The sequence below is a fragment of the Giraffa tippelskirchi genome, chromosome 5, assembly GCF_054371585.1.
Source record: "Giraffa tippelskirchi isolate mGirTip1 chromosome 5, T2T-mGirTip1v1.2.pri, whole genome shotgun sequence".
In the NCBI taxonomy this organism is placed as follows: Eukaryota; Metazoa; Chordata; class Mammalia; order Artiodactyla; family Giraffidae; genus Giraffa; species Giraffa tippelskirchi.
Genome location: NC_137279.1, coordinates 176,194,989 through 176,221,809, shown reverse-complemented (window position 1 = coordinate 176,221,809; position 26,821 = coordinate 176,194,989). Strand labels below are relative to the sequence as shown.

Here is a 26,821-nt window from a genome sequence, read left to right as displayed (position 1 = left end):
ATTTGATGTAGTTTAACATTTCCTCTTTTACATACATGTTTCTCCTGATTTTTTTTTTCTCCCACTACATGGCTTGTGGAATCTGGGCCCCCGACAATGGAAGCCCAGAGTCCTAACCAATGGACTGCCAGGTAATTCCGTCTCTTGGCTTCCTGAAATATAATTTCCTGACTTTTCCTCTATCTGGTGGTTATTTCCCAGTGTCTTTGGATGACCTCACTGTTATACCTGATCTTAAATGTAGGGGGAACTTGGGTTCTGTCCTGTTATCTTCCTAGTTGATATCATCCATTCTTATGACCTTAAAACCACCATCTCTATGCTGACAACACCTAAATTTACATTTATACTCCTGATGTCTCTCTGAACATATTTAATCTGTTTGTTGTTTGTTTTAGTTGCTACGTTGTGTCTGACTCTTTTGCAGCTCCATGGGCTGTAGCCCACCAGGCTCCTCAGTCCATGGGATTTCCCAGGCAAGAATATTGGAGTGAGTTGCATATTTTTCTCCAGGGAATCTTCCCGACCCAGGGATTGAAACTGTGTCTTCTGCATTGGCAGGTGGGTTGTTTACCTCTGAGTCACCAGGAAAGTCATCTCAAAGTCAACATGTCTAAAGTGGAATTCTTGTCTCAGCAGCTTCTATATCTTCTCAAATTCCTATCTTTCAGTATTACCAAATGGTGCAGTCAGCACTTGGTTGCTTCCCAAGTAATCTAAGGGTCACCTTTAATTCTTCTTTTCCTCCCAGTCCTTTACCATTCAAATCCATTACCAAGTCCCATCTTTTAAAATTTTAAAATATTCTTTAATGACCATCACCACCACCCTCTCCCCGACCACTGAACAATGACTTCTCTTTCTTGGAGACCTCCTTTAGCTTTTTAACTGGCGTCCCTGCTTCTCTCTTTTCCATAAGCCTCAAAGGAATGGAAGGATTATTTTCTTTTTATCAAGGTACAGTTAATTTACAATGTTGTGTTAGTTTCAAGTGTAAAGCAAAGTGATTCAGATTCTTTCCCATGATAGGAAAGCATCCCAAGACACTAAATGAAGTTCCCTGTGCTATACAGTAGGTCCCTGTCCAATAATTATTTCAAAAACTTAGATCATACCAATTTCTTGCTTAAAAGTCCTTCAGTGGTTTCCCACCGCCCCTAGAATAAAATCCAAACTACTTTCCACAGTCTCCAAGACCCGCTCATCTCTGCTCTCATGGCATTCCATCCTCCCCCTTTATTCACATCACTGAGGTCACCTGGCCCTCCCTTGCCCAACTGGCCTACCAAGCTCTTTCTTCTTCCATCTTCCTCCAATCTTCTTATGTCTGGTTCCTTTCAGGCACTTGGTTCTCAGCTCGCCTGAGAACCTAGTGCCGGAAACAGAATAACTCACTTGTCCTGTTTTGTTTTCTCCACAGTGCTCACCCCCATCTAAAATTATGTTGACTGCTGATTTTATTATATTCTTTTCCTGTCTGCCCATTTAGGATGAAAATTCGCTGAGCGCAAGGACTTGGTTCTGTCTCGTTTGTCATTGCACCCCTAGTTGCAAAAGATAGCTCCCAACACACAGTAGGTAGTCCCGAAGTACCATAGGAAAAAAGACTTTGTTTCCCAGAGCTCCCAGTCTTCAGCTGGTACACTCAGGATATCGGTACCTGGCCTATAGCGGAGGAGATCCAGCTCACGGCAAGAACCCCGAGCTGGTGGGGTGGTGCTGGAAGCTCTCCTGTCTGCAGACCTGATGTTCTCTCCAGCCTCCTTCCCTCGTCCCTTCATAAAGTCAACATGGCCCGACCGAAGTCTGAAACCTCGGGGTCCCCACCCTCACTTAGGCCAAATAAAAATGCTCAGAAAGGCGGGTGGGGTAGGTAGGGTGGTGAAGACTTGAGACACAAGTAATGAAAGTCTTGAGGTCCCCTGTTAGTGACCCTGCTGCCTTAGGGCAGGATCAATCAGCGCGGGGCCCCAGCGCGGCAGGGTGGGGCAGCGGCTGCTGGGTGGGTCGGTGGGCGCGGCCCTTGGCTCCGCCCCCTCCCGCCCCCCCGCGGAGAGAAGTAGAAGCTGAGCGCGGTGATTGTGGCGTGGCAGTACCAGACCTGCGACGCGCCGCGAGTCTCAGCTCTGCTCGGGTGTGGGTCTGGACCCTAGTGCAGTGTCAATGTGCAACCCATCCCCAATTCAAATGGAGCAGGGGGCCGAGGGCCTGAGCCAGTGGCCTGTGGCTTCGCACCAGTTCACAGAGGTGAGTCAGGGCGTCACCCCCAGGACACCGCGTGGGGGCTGAGGGCATGGACATTGGGGAAGTCGAGGGCAGCAGAAATCTGGAGGATTAGGGGTCCGAGGGATAGGTTGGGAAGGGAAGGGATGCGAGGAAGAGAACATTAATTATGTGTCGTTTGTTCTGGTAGTAGCCAGCGCTGGGTGCTGGGAGTAAAGAGATTTCAGGTCACTTCTGATAGAGACTTTTTTGAGTACTCTGGAAAGAAGACCAAGAAAGTTGGCGGAAGCAGACAGAAAGGGGAAAATTACCAGTTGGCAGGCCTTTGGCAGACCCTGGAAATAGGATGGTGAGTTTACCATCAGATATTTCATCGATCGTTTTATTAATAAGTAGCTGGATGATTGGAAGTGTAGAAATAACCGTAAAGAAGAAATATAAGGGCCACAGTAACATAGAGTAGAGGTGTTTGATTTGATTTAGGATGTGGAGAAGACTGCTGAGTATTCATTCTGGGACCGGAGAGAAATGGTTAGGTGAAGCGTTGGCAGGTCCTGAGACCGCAGACAGAATGCCTCCACCTTGGAGGCAGTAAAGATGCAGGAAGAGACCAAAGTCAAGAGAGTGATGGGAGAGTGATCAAGGAGAGGGGAGGCAGGGACTCCGGCCACCTAAGTCCTGCTGGGCTTGATTTGGTTGTTCCAAGAGCAGGGGAAAGCCATTGAAGAGTTTAAGTATGATCAATCACAATTAAATTTGTTTTTTTAAAAAATACTTTAAATGGTAAAACATATGATGGTGAACTTACCATTGTATTTTCAGTATCTGTCAAAGGCCTGTCAGTTAGTAATTTTTCCTCCCTATCTGCTTCCCGCTGACTTTACAACTCTGTCTTCTTCCCTGAGTACTCAAAAATCTCTATCAGAAGTTACCTGGACTCTCTTTAATCCCAGCACCCAATGCTGAGACTATTAACTGAATAAATGACCCGTGATTTATGTCCTGGTGGGTATGGGCAGAACTCAAGGTGATAATTAGAAAGCTATCATGATAATCCAATCAAAGTGGTGGCTGAACTAGAAAGGTGCGAGTGGAGAAAATGGAATAGATCTTGGAGACGTTTTGGAGGTAGACATCACAAGAATTGGTAATTAACTTGGGTTGGGGACATTTTTTGGGAGCAAAGAATGAGAAGGAACAGGAATAATAGTTTTTTCTCCTGGGGGTAGGTTGAGGGGTGGGTGAGTGGATAAAGCTGATCCTGGGTTTTGGACTTAGTCCAAAAACTAAGTGCCTTTGGGCTATCCAAATAGACTGAGCATTAAGCATCTGGAAGATTCAGAGCAGGTATGCCCTGGAGCTATTGATTTAAGAATAATTGACTATAAACAGAAGTGGATGTATTAACATGAGAAAGGTTGCCCAGAGAGTAGCATAATGCAAAAGGGGACTGAGGAGGAAGGCCAGAATGAAGGGAAGAAGAAAAACCCGGCCAAGTGTGTCCCTGCATTCCAGAGGCCAAGGGGAAGGAACCATTTAAGAAAACAATGGCCATTATTCGTTTTATGGGAAAAGAATCTAAAAAAGAGTGGGTATATGTATAGGTATAACATTCACTTTGCTATACAGCAGAAAATAATACAACACTGTAAATCAACTATACTCCAATAAAAATTTTTAAAAAGAAAGAGAACAATGGCCAGTAGTCTCAGAAACTCATGAAAGGTCAAGCAGGGGAGGACTCTGACATGTATTGGACTTGATAACATGGAGATCATCAGTGACCTTTATGAAAGCTGTTTCTGTGGAGAAATGGGAGCCAGACCGAACTTGGAGGAATAGTAAATTGAGATAGTGGTAAAGTGTTGTAGACATCCCCAAAGAAGTTTGCCTGGGAAGAATCAGGAAAGGAAAAGGAAGGGAAAAGTGGCTGTGTACCCCAGAAATACCCATCCAGTAGATAGATCTCTGGTGCCTATTATGTGCCTACTTTATGTTAGTTACTGAGTGTAGTGGTGAATAAAATGGATGGAGTTTTGATAAAACAGTTAGGATGGCACTTTTCCTCCATAGTGAAAACACATTATCACATCTTCAGAGGTAATTTCTAAATATCATCTTAGATGTAATTCTTTCAAAAGTTAAAAAAGAATTGTTTTGACGTACAGTTGATCTCCAATGTCATGTTAATTTCTGCTGTACAGCAAAGTGATTCAATCATACACACTTCTATATTCTTTCTCATATTCTTTTCCATTATGGTTTATCGAAGGATATTGTATATAGTTCCCTGTGCTATATAGTAGCAACTTGTTGTTTACTTAGATGTAATTCTTATTCAAATTCCCTAGTTACTCCTAAAATGTCCTTTCCAGTTAGTGTGTCCAAACCAAAATCTACTTTAAGTCTCTTTGAAATTAGAAGAGTTTTCTTTTTTCCTTACTGACCTTTCATTTTTCATCATATTAACTTTTGCCTTGTAGACTATTCCTCCTTGTGGACTTATCAGATTGCTTTCTTGTGATATGATTTCAGTTCTGTTCATTCAGTCTTGTCCGACTCTTTGCAACCCCATGGACTGCAGCACACCAGGCCTCCCTGTCCATCACCAGCTCCTGGAGTTTACTCAAAACTCATGTCCATTGAGTCGGTGATGCCATCCAACCATCTCATCCTCTGTCATCCCCTTCTCCTCCCACTTTCAATCTTTCCCAGCATCAGGGTCTTTTTAAATGAGTCGGTTCTTTGCATCAGGTGGCCAAAGTATTGGAGTTTCAGCTTCAACATCAGTCCTTCCAATATTAGTCCTGAATATTCAGGACTAATTTCCTTTAGTACGGACTGGTTGAATCTCCTTGCAGTCCAAGGGACTCTCAAGAGTCTTCTCCAACACCACAGTTCAAAAGCATCAATTCTTCGGTGCTCAGCTTTCTTTATACCCCAACTCTCACATCCATACATGACTACTGGAAAAACCATAGCCTTGACTAGATGGACCTTTGTTGACAAAGTAATGTCTCTGCTTTTTAACATGCTATCTAGGTTGGTCATAACTTTCCTTCCAAGGAGTAAGCGTCTTTTAATTTCATGGCTGCAGTCACCATCTGCAGTGATTTTGGAGCACAAGAAAATAGTCTGTCACTGTTTCCATTGTTTCCCCATCTATTTGCCATGAAGTGATGGGACCAGATGCTATGATCTTAGTTTTCTGAATGTTGAGCTTTAAGCCAGCTTTTTCACTCTCCTCTTATACTTTCATCATTATGATTTAGCTTGATCTAAATTATTATATATTGTATTCCCTCTAAAGATCTTAAAGCTAATTGGATTCCTGATTTGGGGTAAGGTTGTCTCAAAGGTACTATCCGGAGATACATCTGGCTCCCACCTTTGGTGACATTAGGTGTGGCCCTTGAATTAGGGGAGAGAAAAGGCTCATTGATCTATTTGAACTTATATTTCAGCTTTATTGTCAGAAAGTAATTTGTAATTTTACCTTGGATCCATCCAAATGTCCGCCTCCCCACTTATCATTCACTTTCATTTAAACAAATACTAATTTTTCCTTAATCAAGAGTTCCCTTAGAGATTATAAATTGATTTTCCAATTCCACCATTCCTTCTGTATTAGTTTGTACTCTTCTGTAAAGTAGGAGTTTTCTTAAACAACTGGAATCATTTGGTGAATTTGAAGTAATAGTTTCCTATCAGACAGAATAAATGCTTAATTTTTCACTTCAATTCACAATGTTCAGAGCTGGGATAATAGCCGACCCATTGTCACTTTTGGTTCATGAATTTTCATAGATTTAATCTGTTAAAATCAACAATTGTTCTTTTTGATTCTCAAATTGTTACAAATGTGCCCCTTTTTAAACATTTAAAAAATTGTGGTAAAATCTGTATAACATAAAAATATCATTATATGTAGTTATGTTTATAGTTCAGTGGGATTAAACACATTCACATTACTACTTTCTGTCTCCTTGAATTTGACTTCCTTAAGTATCTTATGAGTGGAATCATACGTTGTTTTTTTGACTGGCTTATTTCACTTGGCTTAATGTCTTAATGTTGAAGCCTGTGTCAGAATTTCCTTCCATTTTAAGACTGAATGATATTCTACTGTATGTATATATCATATTTTGTTTATCTGTTGATGGACACTTGGCTTGCTTCCACATTTTGGCTATTGTGAATAATGCTGCTCTGAATATGTGTGTAACAGGTATCTATTCCAGTCCTTGCTTTCCAATGGGTTGCCTTTAGGCTCTTTTGATAGTGTCTTATGATGCACAAAAGTTTTAAACTTTGATGAAGTCAATTTTGTCCATATTTTCTTTTGTTACCAGTGCCTTCAGTATCATCTCAATTTTTTAAACCCTTGTCTGAGATCAACATGTACACACTGATATATTTATTTATTTCTATTATTTATTTATTTATTTTTGGCTGTGTGGGGTCTTCATTGCTGTATGTGGGCTTTCTCTAGTTGCTGAGAGCAGGAACTACTCTCTAGCTGTGATCACTTCTCTGGTAGTGGAGCACAGGCTCTAGGCCTACTGACTTCAGTCGTTGCAACTCAGGGGCTCATTAGTTGTGGCTTGTGGATCCTGGAGCATACAAGCTTCAGTAGGTGTGGCTTGTGGGCTCCAGACTAGGGGTTCAGTAGTTGTGGTGCATGGGCTTAGTTGTTCTGAGGCATGTGGACTCTTCCAGACCAGGGATCGAACCTGAGTCCGCTGCCTTGGCCAGGTGGATTCTTATCCACTGTGTCCACCACCAGGGAAATCCATGTATGTGGTGTTAGGTAAGGGTCCAACTTCATTTCTTTGCATGTGGATATCCAATTATACCAGCACCATTTATTGAAAAGATTGTCCTTTCCCCTATTGAATGGTTTTCTCATCTTTTGACAATCATTTGACCATATATGTAAGGATTTATTTCTTGGCTTTCTTCCTTTCTGTTGGTCTATCCTTAATGCCAAACATGCTGTTTTGATTCTGTAGCTTTATAGTAAGTTTTGAATCAGGAAGTGTGAATTTTCCAATTTTGTTCTTCCCTCTTCAAGATTGTTTTTGGATATCTGGGACTCTATATAAATTTCAGGATGGATTTTTCTATTTTTGCAAAAAGTAGACTTTGACAGGGATTGCATTAAAACTGTATTTTGCTTTGGCTACATTATTTCTTCCCATTTTTTCTGTGTCTTTAATTTCCTTCAGCAGTATTTTGTTGTTTTCAGTGATTAAGTTAAACTCTGATTATTTCTAAATAATTATTTTTAAAATTTTATTTATTTTTGGCTGTCCTGGGTCTTTCTCTAGTTGCAGTGTGTGGGCTTCTCATTGCAGTGACTTCTCTTGTTGCAGAGGACCAGCTCTAGGGCACTCAGGCTTCAATAGTTGTGGCTTCTGGGCTTAGTTGCCTTGTGGCATATCCCTTCCTGGACCAGAGATCAAACTTGTGTTCCCTGCATTGGCAGGCAGATTATTCTTAGCCACTGCAGCACCAGGGAAGTCCCCAAGTAATTGTTTTTGATGCTATTGTAAATTGTTTTCCTACTTTCATTTTTAGGTTATTCATTGCAGTATATAGAAACACAGCAAATTTTTGTGTGCTGAATTTGTATCCTGGTAGTTTGCTTAATTTATTTATTGGTTCTAACAGGTCTGTATGTCTGTAATCTTTAGGATTTTCTACATATAATATTGTATCATCTGGGAATAGAGATAGTTTTACTTCTTTTCCAGTTTGGAGGCCTTATATTTATTTTTCTTGCCTAATTGCTTTGGCTGGAACTTCCATTGCTATGTGAATAGAAGTGATGGAGGCAGGCAACCTTGTCTTTTTTCTGATCTTAAAGAAAAAGCATTCAGTCTTTGACCGTTTACTGTGATGTTAGCCGTGGGTTTTTCATGTTGAATTTTTTTTCTATCCCTAGTTTCTCTTAGTTTTTTTTTTTTTTAATCAAGAAAGGGTATTTTATTTTTCAAATGCTTTTTCTGCATTAGTTGAAATGATGTGGTTTTTTCACCTTTATTTTACTTATGTAGTATATTACATTGATTGCTTTTTGTATGCTGAATCAGCCTTGAATTCCTGGATAAATTCCACTTGGTCATTTTGTATAATCTGCTTAATATGCTGGTGGATTTGTTTTGCTAGGTTTTGCTTTTTTTTCTTTTTTGTGCCTATATTCATAAAAATGTTGGCTTATAGTTTTCTTTACTTGTAATATCTTTGTCTAGCTTTGATGTCAGGGCAATACTTAGCTCATAGACTGGATTAAGAAGTAGTCCCCTTTTTTTCAGTTTTTTTTTTTTTTTTAATTATTTAGCTGCATTGGGTCTTAGTGGCACTTAGGGTCTTTGTTGCATCATGCAGGATCTCTAGCTGTGGAGCGTGGGCTCAGTAGGCTTAGTTGCCCTGCAGAGTATAGAATCTTAATTCCCCAACCGGGGACTGAACCTGGGTCCCCTGCATTATATGGTGGATTTTTAGCCACTGGACCACCAGGGGAGTCCCCTTTTCAATTTTTTGTTAGAATTTGAAAAGCATTGACATTTTCCTTTAAATGTTTAGTGTAGGATTCAGCATGAAGCCATCAGGTTCAGGATCTTTCTTTGTCCTGGAAGCTTTTGGTTACTGATTTACTAGTTGTGGGTGTATTCAGATTTTCTATTTTTTCATAATTTGGTGTTGGTATGTATTGTGTTTCTATGATTTTATCCATTTCATTTAGGTTATCCAATTTGTTGGCATACAACTGTTCATAGTACTCTATTCTTACAATTTTCATCTCTATATAATTGGTAGTAATGTCTTCACTTTCATTTCTGCTATCAGTAATTTGAGTCTTCTCTTTTTCTTCATCAGTCTAGCTAAAGGTTTGGAATTTTTTTAATCTTTCTCAAAAGCCAACTTTTGCTTTCAGTGATATTTCTCTAATATTTCTTTCCTGCTAACCTTGGATTAATTTGTTCTTTTTCTAGTTCCTTAAGGCGTAAACTAGGTTGTTGGCTTGAGATCTTTTTAAATTATAAGCATTTATGGTTATAAATTCCCTCTTAGCATTGCTTTTGCTGTACCTTGCAAGTTTTTTAGTGTTGTTCTCATTTTCGTTTGTCTAAGTATTTTTCTAATTTCCCTTGTGATTTCTTTTTTGACCTACTGGTTTGTTTTTTTTTTTGACATACTGGTTTTTTAAGAGTATGTTGTTTAATTCCATAAATTTGGATATTTTCCAGCATTCTTGTTATTATTGATTTCTGTCTTTTAAAATCTCTTGAGCCTTAATTTGTGAATTGACATATGATCTATTCTGAAGAAGAACGTACCATGTGCATTTGAGAAGAATGTGTATCTTGTTGTTGAGTAGAGTGTTCTGTATATGTTTGTTATATCTAGTTGGTTTATGTGTTGTTCAACTTCTGTTTCCCTACTCATCTTCTGTCTGGTTCTATTTATTATTTAGAGTGAGATATTGACATCTCCAACTGTTACTTAGAACTGTTTATTTGTCCCTTCAATTCTGTCAGTTTTGGTTTCAGATACTTTGACCTATTATTAGTTGTAAATCTTTATAATTATGCATCTTTTTGCTGTGTTGAACCTTTATTAATATACTGATATATAATATCCTGTGTCTCTTGCAACTTTTTTTGATTTAAAGTCTATTATGTTTGATCGCCACTAGTATAGCCATGCCAACTCTTTTGTTTACTATTTCCATGGAATATCTTTTCCCATCTTTTCACTTTCAGCCTATTTTTGTCTCTGGATCTAAAGTAGTCTCTTGTAAACAACATATAATTAGACCATGTTTATTTGAATCCATTCTTCCAAACTCTGTCTTGATTGGAGAGTTTAAACTGTTTATATTTAAAGTAATTAATGATAAGGAGGGACTTCTGTCATTTTGCTCTTTGTTTTCAGTCTGCATTTAGCTTTCTTGCCCCTTGTTTCCTGTATTATATCTTTTGTGTTTAGTTGATTTTTTTTGTAGTGAAACTTTAATTCCCTTCTCATTTCCTTTTGTATATATCATATAACTATTTTCTTTGTGTTCACTATATGGATTAAATTTGACATCCCCAAATTATACTAATTTGAATTTATACCACTTTAATGTGATTAAAATAAAAGCTCCATCCAGTCCTGTCCCCATTCCAATTCAGTTATTAATGTCACAAAGTTACACCTTTATGTATTAAGAGTCTAAAAATACAAACTAGTAACATTTTTTATGCATTGGTACCTAAGAAAACTGTTTTCCTTCATTCTCACTCTCACAACACTTATGACATCAGATGTGTGGGTTTTCTGCAACAGGAAACTAAATGCCTGGAATTAGTGCCCAGTCTTACAGGTTAAGGGCTTAATCCTACAGACTGTCCCCTCTTTTCCTTAATATTTATTTTTAAATTTAAAAGATAATTTTATTTATTTATGTTATTTATTTTTGGCTGTGCTGGGTCTTTGTTGCTGAGTGGATTTTTCTCTAGTAGCAGTTTGAAGGCTTCTCATTGCAGTGGACTCTCTTGTTGTGGAGCACAGGCTCTATGGAGCTCAGGCTTCAGTAGCTGTGACACATGGGCTCAGCAGTCGCAGCTCCTGGACTCTAGAACACAGGCTCGGTAGTCATGGTGCACAGGCTTAGTTACTCCATGGCATGTGGGATCTTCTCAGCCCAGAGATCGATCCCATGTCCCTGCATTGGCAGGAGGATTTTTTTTTTACCACTGAGCCACCAGGGAAACCCCGTTATTTTTATTTATTTGGCTGTGCTGGGTCTTAGTTGTGGCATGCGGGATTTTTAGTTGAGGCATACAAGATCCTCTAGTTGCAGCATGTGGTGGGAACTCTAAGTTGCGGCAAGTGGCATCTAGTTTCCTCAACGGGGATAGGGCCCAGGCCCTCTGCATTGGGAGCATTGAATCTTAGCCACGGGACAACCAGGGAAGTCCTTACTTCCTGATTCAGACACCAGTCACAAGTCCAGGTTGTCACCTTGGCTTCTGACCAACTGTCTGTAAATTGGGACCAGTTTCTATGGCCTCCTCCTGAGATCTGATAATTTTCTAGAGCAGCTCACAGAACCCAGGAAAACTTTATTTACAATTGCTGATTTATTAAAAAATGATATCTTGAAGAATACAATTGAACAGCCAGATAAAGAGCTACATAGAGGGTGAGGTATGGGAAAGGGGCACAGAGCTTCCATTCCATCTCTTAGGTACACCACCCTCCTATTCAACAACTCAGAAGCTCTCTGAGCTCTGCACTTTGGGGATTTTTATGGAGACTTGATCATGTAGACATCATCAATTATTAATTCATTTTCTAGACCCTATCTTGTCTCTGGAGAATGAAGGATAGGGCCCAAAATTTCAAGCTTCTAATGATGGCTTGGTCTTTCTGGTGACCAGCCCCTATTCAGAAGGTCACCAAGAGTCATCTCATTAGAATAAAAGATGCTCTAATTTAATAAGCTCTTCCAGCAATTATCTGGGAATAAGTTAATATCTCCTTCATATTTGAAGGACAGTTTTGCCAGTTATAAGATTTTTGGTTAGACAGTTTCTTTCAGCATTTTGAATATATCAACCCACTGCCTTTTGGCATCCAAGGTTTCTAGTGAGAAATTTGTTGATAATCTTATCTGCGATCCCTTATATGTGATGAGTTACTTTCTTACTGCTCTCAAGATTCTCTTTGTCTTTAGAGAGTCTGATTATAATGTGTCTCAGTGAGGATTTCCTTGATTGATTTTATCCTACCTGAAGTTCACTGAGCTCTTTGGAGGGCTATAGGCATGTCTTTCATCACATTTGAGACGTTTTCACCCATTATTTTTTCAAGCAGTCTCTCTGCTCCTTTCTCTGTCTCTTCTAGGATTCCCACAGTGCATATGTTGATCTGCTTGATGTTGTCCCACAGGTCCTTTAGGTGCTCATTTCAGTTTTCTTCAATCTTTTTTTCTTCTTGTTCCTAAACTTGACAATTTCAATTGCCCTATCTTCAAATTAGCTGATTCTGCCTACTCAAATCTGCTTTTGAATCCCTCTAGTCAGTTTTATTTTAGTTATCATATTTTTAAGCTCCAGAATTTCTTTTTAGTTTATTTTTAGGTTTTCTGTCTCTTTATCAAAATTACCATTTTGTTCGTATATCAGTTTTGTGACTTTGTCCACATCTTCTTTTAGCTCTTTGAGCATCTTTAAGACAGACAGTTGTTTTAAATTCTTTGTGTAGGAAGTTCACCATCTGGTCTTTCTTAGACATTTCTGTTTATTTTTTCCCCCTTTGAATGGGTCATAACATTCCTGTCCTTTTATGATTCATGATTTTTTTGTTGTTGAAAATAGGACATTTGAATCTTACGATGAAGGAACTCTGGAAGTAAAATTCTTCCTCATCCTCAGAGTTTACTGATTTTGTTTATAGTTTATTTAAATTGGTGTATGTTGTCTCTGTGACAGCATCAGCTTGAGAGGTAAGTTTAAGGTTTCCCAGATACTTTTTGAGTCTGGATCTTTTCTTAGGTATGTGTGGTGACTTTCTAAATTGTCCATACATGTGGTTGCTTTTGAGTATCTATGTGTGTGTGTGAGCTCAGTCACTTTAGTTGTGTCTGACTTTTTTTGACCCCAAGGACTGTAGCAGACCAGGCTCCTCTGTCCATGGGATTCTCCAGGCAAGAATACTGGAGCGGGTTGCCATTTCCTCCTCTAGGGTATCTTCCTGACCCAGGGATAGAACCCTCTTCTCCTGTGTCTCCTGCAGTGCAGGCAGATTCTTTACCCACTGAACCACCTGGGAAGCTTTTAAGGGTACTAGTTCTTAAATGTATGGTTCCCAAAAGGTGAAAAAGGGAAAAATGAAGGGAGAAAGAAACAGATGCCAGGGACTCCCTGGCAGTCCACTGGTTAAGACTCTGTGCTTCCACTGCAGGGGGCACAGTTTCCATATCTGGCCTGGAAACTAAGATCCCATAAGCCATGCAACATGGCCAGAGAGAGAGAGAGATAAGTGCCAGTCCTTTTAAATACCCTGTAGGTTCTGTCATTTGGAGGAGGAGGTTTGTGACGATTGCAGTGGGACTTGCAACAATGGCTTCCCACCTCTTTCTGCACCTCATGATCAGAAGCAGCAGTCAGTGATTAGAACACAGATTACGCATTATTTGGAGCACAAGGTTTTCATTGCCCTCTCTGGTTCCCACAAGATGAAGCAGGCTGCTCCAGAAATATAGGGGACCCAGGATGTTTGGGGATAGCCACTAACTACCTAAGAGCTGAAACTGACTGAAATTAACTGCAGCCTACCTTTCACACCTTCCCTTGAAGTCACAAGCATTTAATAGACTCCATTGTTCCAAAGTAATTACATCAGGCAAATTCTGCATTCAGAGATGGGAATTCCTGGTGCTTCCTACTCTACTATCTTCCCTGGTGTCACTTCAGCTGTGTCCATTTGACACAGTCCTAATTATCTTGGGAAGTTCCCTTATTTTCTGGCACAATAAGAAGCACCAGGTTCATTTATCCATTCCTTGCTCCAGACTTGGAGTCAGGAAATTCTCCCCTCTCTTCCTTTTAGTAAGGAATGGAATTGAAGGCAAAAATCTGAGCATGAAGGATTTGTGCTTGTATAAAATATTTCCTATTTCAATATAGCATTATTTTTGCTTCTGATTTTTATAATTTCACTTATGCTGAAAATCCAGATTTCTCACAGTATTATGTTAAAACCTTTTTATTGTGATAAATAGCACTCAAACAAAAGTGTGAATGTAAGTGCACAGTTTAATGGATTATTACAGAATCAAGACCTTTGAAACATTGTTAGCACCACGGAAGCCCCTATGGTTTCCCTTATCATTGTCTCCTTGCCTCCCTCCCCTCTATTATTACTCATAGCCTATTGTCTGGACATAACTTCTTTGAATTCCCTGTCCGCCCTGTGGTGTTCCTGTAATTGGTAAAAGCTGCAATTGCTTTCTTAAGTTTTGTTTTCCTTTTTTTTTTTTTTTAATTTGTATTTGAATGTTGTTAATTTTTCCTTGATCTTCAACAACACTTTTCTGGTGAATTTTCTTTCTCTTTTGAGAAATTACAATCTTCCATTTCTGTTTTGGTGTTTTAGTGTCTTCTGTGGATACTGTATTTTACTCATGTATTGGTTTTCATGTTTGAATGGATTGGTCTTTTCTGGAGAGATCCTGGGGTTGTGTTCCCAGTTTCTCAGCTCAAGAGCTCTCTCTATTGCAACAGTAATTGACAACTGTAAAAAATATGATTCTTGGATCCTGTCCTGTTTCAAGACATTCTACCACCAATCTCTTCTCTTTTCCCTTAATATCAGTCAGTCGAGGAATACTGCCCTTGACTTCCAAAACAATCCCCTACCCTTTTAAAAAGTGCTCTTAAAAGTCTTCCCCTTTTCTTTACTTCCTCCAATGCTTGATCTCAGACTTAACCACTGCATTCCTACTCAAATGAGAGCCTCTTTTTTTTTTCCCCCTAAATTAGTACTTCTAAAATTTTTAAATTTATTTTTGGTTGTGGTGGGTCTTTGTTGCAGCACACAGTCTTTCTCTAGTTGTGGTGAGTGGGCTCCTCATCGCAATGACTTCTCCTGCTGGAACACGGGCTTTAGGAGAGTGGGCTCAGGAGTTGTGGTGCACAGGCTTACTTGCTCTGCACCATATGGGATCTTCCTGGACCAGGGATCCAACCTGTGTCCCCTGTGTTGGCAGGCGGATTCTTAACCACTGGACCACCAGGGAATTCCTGAGAGCCTCTTCTGTAGGTAAATATTTGTGAATGGTTTCTAAGTTTTGCCAAAGCCAAGACCTATCTGAACCCTCCATTCTTCTTACCTTTATGGTTTTCTGAACCTGTTCTGCTAGTTTGGGATGATCTTTCACCCTCACACTTAAACATAATCTGGAATTTGAGAGTTTTCTCAGAGTCTTAGCTGAAAGTACAGATTGTGGAATATTTTATTTGCTCTTTATACTTTTTATGAAATAAAACTGAAAGCATGCCAAGCAGGTAGAGTGGCATGAGTCACTTCTAGGCTTCTACCATGCTTCTGTCAGCCAGACTGGCATTTTATTTATTTATTTGCCACACTGTGTGGCATGTGGGATCTTAGTTTCCTGAACAGGGATCGAACCCAAGCTCCATGCAGTGGAAGCAAGGAGTCTTAACTACTGGACTACCGGGGAAGTCCCCCAGACTTGCATTTTAGAAAACCCAAACTGGAGAATGGCCTGAAGGTGGGATAATTCAGACAAGAGATGATGAGGGCTTGGATTAAGGTGGGGTCTGGAAATGGGGACATGTGGAAATGTGGTTTAAGCTATAGTGAATCTCCCCTGACTTTTCTTTCTCCAAGGATGCTGAGAAGTCAATGTCCATCTTGAACATGTCTTCATCTCCTGGAAGCAGTGGAATGCACACCTCTTGGAACCATAGTCCATTAGGCATTCAACACATCTCTCAGCGCACAGAGCTGCAGAGGATCCCCTTGGCTTCTGCTGAGGCACCCAGGCAGAATGCCAGTGAAATGGGGCCACAGTTCAGTATAGCACTGCCTGCACTGCCTGACCACCGTGTGAGCTACTGCCCTCAACTGACTTTCACCCCTTCCCAGATGACTTTCACTCAAGGAATGTCTCCTTCGCAGCCAGGAATGATGATTTTCAAGGAGCCTCAGATGATGCCCTTAGGAGAGCCCAACATTCCAGGGATGGCCATGACCTTTGGTGGGAATCTAAGGATGCCCCTCAATGGGCCACCAGCCTCACCTCCCAGCGGAATCCCAATGATGTCCCATATCAGAATGCGAACACTGTCTTATCCTGGCCTCCCAACAGTAGCTTCTAGCAGAGACCCTTTACCACCTAAAACATTATTAAATACAGCCGTGCCTTCCACTGAGGCCCACGCAGTGCTCCCTTCCGTGGCTCAGATGTTGCCTCCTAGAGAGCCTCACAACTTTGGGATGCCCCCAGGTGGATCTCCATTATTGCTGGGTTTGGAATCCCAGGGCTCCTTTGTGAACCAGCCAGTCTCCCAGGAAGACCCCTTCCTACCTAAGCAGCCCATACCTGCTCCACAAAGAGCAGAGCCGCAGTACTCCGGGATCCAGGAAAAGGCTCCCAGACGGAGATCCCCAGTTTTAAGGCCTTACCGCTGTGACTATGAGAACTGTGAAAAAGCTTACACTAAGCGCTCCCATCTCGTGAGTCACCAACGCAAACACACAGGTAAATGAGGTATCAGGCATGTGGGTGGAGAAATCTCTGGGTTTTAGATTTGTGGGAGACCCCTGGTTTGTAATGGTTTGGAATTAGCCCGTCATCCTTAAAGCTTGGGATCAAGCTCTGTTGGCCCCACTGACCTGCTTTCCCACAGTCTGGTATGCCTGTGCTGAGATGATGCAGACCGCTAGTTATGCCATCTCCTCACTGCTTTCCTACAGTTTTCCTTCTGATTCCTCAACGTTGACGGCTCTGCTTCATCAAGTCAGACCCCTTTCTTCCTACTTGCTAGCCTGTTCCTCTAAATTCCTTCTCTTCCTTGTCATTCCCCAGGTGAACGGCCCTATAAATGCACATGGGAAGCCTGTACCTGGTCCTTCTTCCGCTCTGATGAACTTGGAAGACATACTCGGATACACACCAAACATCGACCACATAAATGTGACCAGTGCGGCCGACAGTTCATGAGATCTGACCATCTCAGGCAACACAAAAGGACTCATATGCGGACCCCAAGAACTCCAGACCCACCGGCTGACGATGGACGTATGGCTGGTCCTCCTCCTACTCCTGGTCTTTAGGTCAATCTGCTCATCCCCTCATTTTGGCTTCTCCACGCAGATCCTGCACGCCTCTGACCAGCTAGTCTCTTTGGTGGATATAGGCTTTGATGAAGACGCTAAGATTATGAGGCAGTGGTGAAGCCCATATGAGCTCTGAACCCAGTCAGGGCTCCTCAGAAACTGTGTTGGATGTCCTCACATCTCTGGGGCCACCTACGTGTGCCAAGTTCAGCCACATGGGAAGATGGAGCAAAGTAAAGAATGGGAGCTTTATTCAAAAGCTCTTTATCTTATGTCACCCCCAGCTTGAAACCCTTTAGCAACTCTCCTTTGCCTGCTACACAAACTCCAAGCTCCTTATCTTGGTCTTTGACAGTTTCCAGAGCCAGACTACGTTCAAATCCTGAATTTACCACTTACTAGCCATGTGACCTTGGGAAAGGTTTTTGACCATTGTGCCAGGTTTCCTCTTCTGATAAATGAGAGAAACAGTATTATACTGTGTGAACACGTCTTACGTACAATATCAGATGCTCTCTGGCACTCACTAGCCACATGTCCAGTTTGTCTTCTCTCATCATTTCCAGACTTGGATGAAATGCTCCCCAAAGGACATGGGATCTGACATCTCAAGTAGCCCAGGAGTATGGAAGAGTTAATGCTCCAGGCGTAGTATTTGACTATTGGGAGTTGGGAGAAATCCAGGCGGATAAATTCCCTCCTCTTCCCTCCCTTCCCTGAACTGGTGGCAAGATTTCTCCCAGTGGGGAGACCTCCCAGGTGGCCGGTGCACACAGCTTCTGTGCCTCTTCCAGGCTTGTCACGAAGCCGACTCCGTGTGCTTTCACCTTGCATTACCTCCCGTTCTTCCTCACCTTGTGTCCCTTTTCCCATCCTCAAGGCCCTGGGGTTTTGTCACCCAAATAAAACATTGATACTTAGTTCATGTTCCAGGCTCTGTTTTCTAGGTGACTTGTGGGTGGAGGACGTTAGACTGGGACAGAGAAGGATGAACCCCACTGTAAGTTCCCCTCTGCCCCCCACCAAGCCCAGATATCTGGACTCCTAAATATCAGCTATCACAGGGCCTGTTCTGCCCTGCCCCTCCCCTGGGGTTAAGGGCATAATGACTCCCCTGGCAACTCAACCACAGTTAGTTCAGAACCTCATTTCTGGACCTCAGCTGGCTGTTTTACTGACCAGCACACTAATAGGAAGTGACCTAAGTCCTCAAGTAGCAGAGCTGGGATCCCAATCAGGAGGTGTCCACTTCAGAGGTGGATTTTTTACCTTAGAGGTGATATCTTCTACAGGTGTCTCCTGGGCCCAGCACTGCCAGGAGATGGCCACAGTGAAATGAATCAAGTCTGGTTCTTGTGGCCCAGGGACCATCTTGGTCTCGGGGCTGAGAGGTCCACCTTGGTGCAGTGGCCACGGAGAGGAGGAATACCTGAAGAGGAAAGGTCAAAGACTTTCTGGAGGAGGTGACCCTTGAGCTCAGTAAGCAAGGGTATGTAACATATAGTAACCCCTTAGTGTTGAAATAAACCCATCAGATGAAAGAAGAGAATTCCAAGCCAAAGGAAGCGGGATCTGGTAATCTGCTCTGAGGAGAGTCAGCCTGCAAGCTTCCTTTCATTCAGCACATGTTCTTGAAAGAACCCACAATAGACAGCACCATGGCTGTGAGGACTACTCATAGTGAGGGGCACAGAGAAAACGAAAGGATGAGTCAGGGAAGAAAGACTTCTCAAAGAGGTGCCTGAATCAGACCTAAAGGGTTTATGGAGGCTAGTTGGGTCTCCCATTTCCTGGGTGTCTACCTTTGATCATGCCCTATGCTGGACAGTAAGGACTCAGAGAATGACAGTGCCTTGTTAGAGGGCAGAAAGATCATGGACGAAAGTTCTGAAAGTGCTCCAAGCTGCCAAGGAGAAGAGTCAAACCTCTGTGGACTCAGACTTCTTCTGGGCATCTGGGGGCATTCTCATGGCCTTGGTTGTGCCTGCCTCTCCCCCTTCCACCCTGACCAAGCAGGACAGCTTGGTCTGTTTCCTAAGTGACCCCCTCATATCTGGGCCTGGCATCCTGATGGCTTCCACCCCAATTGTGAGCCAGGGTAATGGATCTGATTTTAAAAAATGGAGGCAGAGGGCAATCTTGTGACCAATTTCTGGCCCCAGGGACAGGAGTCTTAGGTATCTGAAGTCCCTTTGGTTTCCACCTGAGCACTGGGTCCCTTCCATGGAGTGGGGCGTCCCAGACTCAGTGGGCCAGGGCTGGACTCTATTGGCTGCCGTGCTGGTAGGGTCAGCAGGACGGGTTGCTTGTTGGGATGCAAGAGAGATCTGTTGGTGACCCATCACTTTCACTGATGAATGGGAGCAGGTGGGAACCAGAGTGGGTGAGAGTGTGCCTTGTATGCTGCAACGGTGGGAAAAACAGGCCTCCACCCCTTGGAGGTCACAACCTCGTAGAGGAGGGATGTCGGAAATGTACAGCATGCTGTGAGCACAAGTATCTGAAGGTGACTATACTAGGCCAAAGGAGTTAGGAAGGCATTCCATAGAAAGTGTAGTTTAATCTCAGAGTTAAGGATTAAGGAGAAGTTAGGAAGATAAAGGAGGTGAAAGGATGATTGGAGAAGAAATAAATGTATCCTTTATATCCACTGATTACCCTATGGCAGGCATGGCTAAGCATATCCCAATGTTATCTTGGTTTCAACACAAGACAAGATAATGGATGGATAAGACACTGGGCTCTCAAGTAAGTCTAGGTTTTAATCCTTTGCCATTCCCTAACTGTGTGTGTGTGTGCGTGCGTGTGTGACTCAGTCGTGCCCATCTCTTTGCGACCCCATAGACTAGCCTGCTAGGCTCCTCTGTCCATGGAATTCTCCAGGCAAGAATACTGGAGTGTGTTGCAGATCCCTTCTCTAGGGGATCTTCCCAACCCAGGGATCAAACACAGGTCTCCTGCATTGCAGGCAGATTCTTCACCATCTGAGCCACCAGGGAAGCCCTTGGGCAAATTAGTTATCTCTGCTTCAAATAGCAGTGACGCCAGATTAATAGAATTAGCTCAAGAGAGACAGAGTTAATCACATTCAAAAATGGTTTGATTTAAAAAAGAGGGAGGGATTTTTGCACTCCAGGTGAGAGTGGAAGGTGGATTGGACCAGGTTATGGAGATAGAGGTAGAGGGTAGTAGATTTAGGAGAGAAAATTAACCCTGGTAAAATTAATTGAATTTGGTTGGTAAGGGAGTGGTCAAAGATGACACCCAGGTTTCTGGCTTACATTGTAAGTAACACAGAAAGAGAACTGGATGACAATCATTTATTTATTTTTATTGTGATATTTAATATGTGCAAAATATCTTATATATATATACATATATATATATATATACAATTTAAAGAATAGTGTAAAAAACACTTATTTGCTTTTATGACCCTTGAGAAAAAGAACATACTAATACATTTGAAGACTTTTGAGTTCCCCTCTCTGGTTGTATTTCTCATCCTATCCTGAATTTTGGTTGATCTTGTTTTTGCTTTTCTTTGTTGTTCTTACTATATATGTATTATTAAACAATATAATGATTGGTTTTATGTAGTTTTGAATTTTGTGTTTATTCTATATGGGGTTCATTAAGCTTCTTTAAAGTTTTATTGTCTTAATAAAATTTGGAAAAAATTTAGCAATCGTTTTTACAATTTTTTGTCGCCCCTCCTGTCCTGACACACAGACACACAGTCTGACACATAGTCCGACAAAGGCAGAATTTTAGTCATGTCCTACTCTTTGCGACCCTCTGGACTGTAGCCCACCAGGCTCCTTTGTCCATAGGATTCTCCAGGCAAGAATACCGGAGTGAGTTGCCTTGCCCTTCTTCAGGGGATCTTCCCAACCCAAGGATCGAACCAACGTCTCTAGTGTCTCCTGTATTGACAAGCGGGTTCTTTATCACTAGTGCCACCTGGGAAGCATTGCCCTCAAGATCAGTAATATTCAAATTTTTTTCAGTCTTTGAATGGCTGACAATTCAGAATATTGTGAATTTACACTGTTGATTGTTGGACTGTTTTATTCCTTTAAGTGTGGTGTTAGCTTTTATTTCTGGCATGAATTTGGAATTAGTTGGATCTCTTTGAGGCTTACTATTTTTCTCCCTTTGTTGTTGTTCAGTTGCTCAGTTGTGTCTGACTCTTGATGACCCTATGGACTGCATCACACCAAGCTTCCCTGCCCTTCACTATCTCCTGGAGTTGGATCAAACTAATGATGGCTGGTGATGCCATCCAACCATCTCATCTTCCGTCACCCTCTTCTCCTGCTGTCAATCTTTCCCAGCTTCACAGTCTTTTCCAGTGAGTCAGTTCTTCGCATCAGGTGGCCAAAGTATTGGAGCTTCAGCTTCAGCATCAGTTCTTCCAATGAATATTCAGGGTTGATTTCCTTTAGGACTAACTGGTTTGATCTCCTTGCAGTCCAAGGGACTCTCAAGAGTATGTCTCCAGCACCACAGTTTGAAAGCATCAATTCTTTGTAACGCAGCCATCTTTGTTTGTCGTAACTTTTCTTCCAAGGAGCAAGCATTTTTCACTTTTGTGGCTGCAGTCACCATCTGCAGTGATTTTTGGAGCCCAAGAAAATAAAATCTGCCACTCTAACTTTCAAATAATAAATGACAACTAGATTTCTTTTCATATATTTATGGGCTATTATTCTTTGATGTGAATTATCTGTTCATGATTTTGTCCATTTTTTCCTCTTGGTTTCGGTGTATTTTCCCCTTATTTTTAGAGTTTGAGTTGTCTTTTGATTTTAGCTACCATCTATATACTTATGGCCGTGTAATGGCCGTGTAAAAGATTTTTATTTTCATGAAATCAATTTTCCTCACCTACTTTTATCTCATCTGGATTTGGTTCATAGTTAGAACTCTTTGTCTAAATTCTGGTTATAGAAGGATTCACCTGTTTTTTCCCTAGTAATTGTATCTTGAATATTTTACTTTTAGATTCTCGATCCATTTGAGATTACTTTTACTTATGGAATCAGCTATAGATCTAATATCAACTTTCCCAGAACAATTTCTTTTCTCTAATTTTTTTGGCCATACTGCACAGCATGTGGGATCTTAGTTCCCCAACCAGGAATTGAACCCATGCCCCCTGCATTGGAAGTCCAGAGTCTTAACCACTGGACTGCCAGAGAAATCCCTCTTTAAAAAAAAAAAATCTGTTTGATTGATTTTTGGCTGCTCTGGGTCTTTGTCGCTTCACAGGCTTTCTCTGGTTCCATTGAGCAGGGGCTACCTGCTAGTTGCAGCGTGGCCTTCTCACTGCAGTGACTTCTCTTGTTGCAGAGCACAGGCTCTACAGCACAGGCTCAGAACTTGTGGCACACAAGCTTAGTTACCCTACAGCATGTGGGATCTTCCCAGGCCTGGGATCGCATGTGTGTCCCCGGCACTGGCAGGCAGATTCTTAACCACTGAGTCACCAGAGCACCCTCAGTCCCTCTGCTAACTCCCAGGGTTGTCTCCTCTGACTCCCCCAACACCACAACCCTCCCATCATGGACACTGTATTCTGTGCCTCAGCCCACACTAGCACCTCCATTCCCTCTCAGGCACCCAGCCCCTGTCTACAGCTCACCTGCACCCTGGAGGGTTCCTTCCTGCTTGATCAGTGACTGTGGACCAGCTCTGCTTCTGCAGTGACTACAAACCTGCATACTTGTCTGCCATCCATCTTTTGCAACTATATCTTCTTCAGTGAGATCTGAACCCCAATCTCAGAGAGCTCATCTTCCAAGCTTATGCTTACTCCTAAGCTTGTCCTAAACAACAGTTAGAACTGGACATGAAACAACAGACTGGTTCCAAATAGAAAAAGAAGTACATCAAGGCTGTATATTGTCACCCTGCTAATTTAACTTATATCCAGAGTACATCATGAGAAACACTGGGCTGGATGAAGCACAAGCTGGAATCAAGATTGCTGGGAGAAATATCAACAACCTCAGATATGCAGATGACATCACCCTTATGCCAGAAAGTGAAGAAGAACTAAAGAGCCTCTTGATGAAAGTCAAAGAGGAGAGTGGAAAAGTTGGCTTAAAGCTCACCATTCAGAAAATGAAGATCATGGTATCGGTCCCATCACTTCATGGCAAATAGATGGGAAAACAATGGAAACAGTGACAGACTTTATTTTGGGGAGCTCCATAATCACTGCAGGTGGTGACTGCAGCCATGAAATTAAAAGATGCTTGCTTGCTCCTTGGAAGAAAAGTTATGACCAACCTAGATAGCATATTAAAAAGCAGAGACATTTCTTTGCCAACAAAGGTCCATCTAGTCAAGACTATGGTTTTCCAGTAGTCATGTACGGATGTGAGAGTTGGACTATAAAGAAAGCTGAGCACCGAAGAACTGATACTTGTGAACTGTGGTGTTGGAGAAGACTCTTGAGAGTCCCTTGGACTGCAAGGAAATCCAACCAGTCCATCCTAAAGGAGATCAGTCCTGAATATTCATTGGAAGGACTGATGCTGAAGCTGAAACTCCAATACTTTGGGCACCTGATGCAAAGAATTGACTCATTTGAAAAGACCCTGATGCTGGGAAACATTGAAAGTGGGAGGAGAAGGGGACGACAGAAGATGAGATGGTTGGATGGCATCACCAACTCAATGGACGTGAGTTTGAGTAAACTCCGGGAGTTGGTGATGGACAGGGAGGCCTGGTGTGCTGCGGTTCATGGGGTCACAAAGAGTCGGACACGACCGAGCGACTGAACTGAACTGAACTGACCCTAAGGCTGTGCCCGACTGGTCTCCTGGGGGAAGCTGCCCTCCCCACACCAGACATGGTACACAGCAGGGCATTGCAGTTTTTGAAGGGAGATGAAAGACCCATGGTCCCTTGGAGCAGACAAGCTGATGCATAGTTGTGTTTCTTGCCTGCTCACCTCCATCCAGAGGCCTTCTTACCGGGGTCCTGGAGAGGCATTCTTCTTCACTATGACTCAGTACTTTTCTAGTCTTAGCCCTTCCTCCCCTTCCTCCCCAGACTCCCCAAGTGCATGAAAAGACAGGAAGTGTTTGTGGATCTTTGGCAGTGAGATCATTCCAGTCAGCCTGCATTATCTGACCCTTACCTGGTGCTGTTCTGAGAGGGTGTCAACCCAAATAATCAATAAACAGTCTATAATAAGGAATAGAAGAGAGTGTGATTCTAGCCATACTGAGAACTAGCCTGGGGGTGTAGTCTCCACCAAGAAAGAAAGTGCTCTGGAGATGGGTGGGTGGCATTCAGCACAGTTTTATATCTTCTCAGAACAAGAGCATACATCAAACACGGCATGAGTATATTCCTTCAAGGTCTCAGAAGAAAGAAACTAGGATGCAGTGAGTCAGTGTGGCCTTGGCACCTGAGAAGGGAATCTTCCAGGGAGTACTAGCGTTGGTGTCATGGGAAGGGTGGCATTGATCCCTATTCTCAAGACATTCTTTTCACTTCTAGACAATGCATGCTGGTCTTCTAGACTTAGAGCAGATGTACAATGATGTTTGGCCAAAAGCCAGGCTGCTGTAGCCACAAAAAGTTCAGGCCAAACATTGCATACGCCAGAATGCTTTCCCCACATTCCAATGGATGAAAGCCGTTTCCATTTTGGAAAATGGAGCATCAGGAAGCCAGCACATTTTTGTTTCACCTCTTTCTTGCAGTGTCACAGGAAATGAGTAGATATTTGACTTTTCCCTGCAGTTTGACTTGTTGTCTTAATTAACCATCTTGGCACCTGGCAACTCAACAGATTGATGCAGCCGGCAGGGTGCTCCATTGAGCCCTAAGCCATTCTGGAAGAATAAAAAGCTGAGGGTTCCATGGGCATTTCCACAGCTCTGCAAGTGGGCCTTGGGAGCACTAGTAAATGAGGTGTAGCAACTTTTAGTTCTGAGAGGAACTGTTGGTCTTGAACTCCCTGGCTGAATTTCCCTGTGGGTCAAATCAGCAATCCGACAGAGGGGCTCTGGGAAAGCTAGGGAAGCAGCTCCCTGGCCACCGCTCGTGGTTCTGCGGCAGCGGGATCAGCAACTGTCAGAGACACCTCCCACTGTGCAGTAACTGTTGTTGAATCCAAGCAGGTCCCTGGTGCCAAGATAAGCCTTGCAACCCGGTGTGTTATTGATTCTCATATAGCAGTATGTGTGGGAGGGTGCTCAGTCATGTCTGACTCTTTTGCCACTGCATGGACCACCAGGCTCCTCTGTCCATGGAATTTTCCAGCCAAGAATACTGGAGTGGATTGCCAAAAAACAAAAATTGAGATTCATGCTTTCTGTCAAAGAGTATAGACTCCTCCAGGGTCACTTTCTTCAGTAGCTCAAAGAGACCTAGAGACTTGGTTAGTCTGCCATCACCTTGGCAAATATCATCTTGTTAAACTTTGTGCTGGAGGGATTTTCCCTGGCTGTCCAGTGGTTAGGGTTCCTCACTTCCACCAAAGAGGGCATGGGTTTGATCCCTGGAGAAGGCAATGGCACCCCAGTCCAGTACTCTTGCCTGGAAAATCCCATGGACGGAGGAGCCTGGTGGGCTGCAGTCCATGGGGTCACTGAGAGTCGGACACGACTGAGCGACTTCACTTTCACTTTTCACTTTCATGCCTTGGAGAAGGAAATGGCAACCCACTCCAGTGTTCTTGTCTGGAGAATCTCAGGGACGAGGGAGCCTGGTGGGCTTCCGTCTATGGGGTCGCACAGAGTCGGACACGACTGAAGCAACTTAGCAGCAGCAGCAGCAGGGGGAATTAAAACTCGTCATGCCTTGCAGCCAAAACAAATAAACTGTGTGATGGAGAGTCTGTTTTGGGGTGCACTACTACAGACCCCTCTTTCAAAGTGCCCTGACAGTGTCCACTTGGACTGAGAAGGATGAGAAAGATGAAGAGGAGAGGGCCCAACCATCTGAGACCTCCTTCTTCTACTCCGTGCTATTTGGCTCCCTCAGGTTTGATCCACCCGTGTGTGACAAGTTCCTCCTTTGACCTACCCTTGCAGAAGCTAGAGCCTCCCTGCCGCCATCCTTATGGTCCTAAGGGACCCAACAGTAAGGGATTGAGGACAGTAGGTGGTAAGACTTAGCCAGATTCAGATTTCCAGGTTTGTAGATGCTGCTTGAGTTGGCCCTGGGCAGTTGGTCCAAGACACGTTCAAGTCTTAACTGACAGATTCCTAGATGTGGAAAAAGCGGCCACTGGCAAAACAGCGAAGATCGATGGGGAGAGCAGGTGTTAGAGTAATGACCTGGCGCCCTCTCCTGGGCAACCTGGGCTAAGGCCTCCCCAGAAAGTTCTCTGAACTTGATTCTTGGCTGGCAGTCTCAAAGGAGACTGATCTAGGCCGAGGAAACTCAGACCAAGTGCTGCCCATGGGTCAGCTGACGCGGGGGCTCCTGCGGAGCCAGGAGATGAAGAGTACTGCCAATCTTACCTGGACCTCCTGACGTTCAAAAAAAAAAAAAATTAACAAGATCATGGGCCATGCTAAGGTCCCTCTGTCGCCACAAGGGATTGGAAACCCTAGGCCAAGGTCAAGGTTCAACAGGGATGTGGGGGAGAATTGCACTTCTTGACCATTTTTTAAAAATTGGAGTTGACTTACAATGTGTTCATTTCTGGTGTACAGCAAAATGTTTCAGATATCTATATGCATATCTATCTGTATGTATTCCTTTT

At 42.7% G+C, this 26,821-nt stretch overlaps 1 protein-coding gene across 3 annotated transcripts; it reads left to right on the top strand.

Annotated features, from left to right (window-relative positions):
* The first annotated feature begins 2,128 nt into the window (after positions 1–2,128).
* On the top strand, positions 2,129–18,005 carry LOC145506921 (Krueppel-like factor 17). Of its 3 annotated transcripts, XM_081492552.1 has the most exons (4): positions 2,129–2,247; positions 2,414–2,572; positions 15,634–16,507; positions 16,835–18,005. In XM_081492552.1, the coding sequence occupies exons 2-4, from the start codon at positions 2,570–2,572 to the stop codon at positions 17,080–17,082; spliced, it is 1,125 nt and encodes a 374-aa protein (XP_081348678.1). In that variant the 5' UTR covers positions 2,129–2,247; positions 2,414–2,569; the 3' UTR covers positions 17,083–18,005. The 3 variants fall into 3 exon arrangements, with proteins under 3 accessions (XP_081348678.1, XP_081348677.1, XP_081348679.1); XM_081492551.1 differs by lacking the exon at positions 2,414–2,572; XM_081492553.1 differs by lacking the exons at positions 2,129–2,247; positions 2,414–2,572 and adding an exon at positions 14,815–15,042.
* Positions 18,006–26,821: the final 8,816 nt, after the last annotated feature.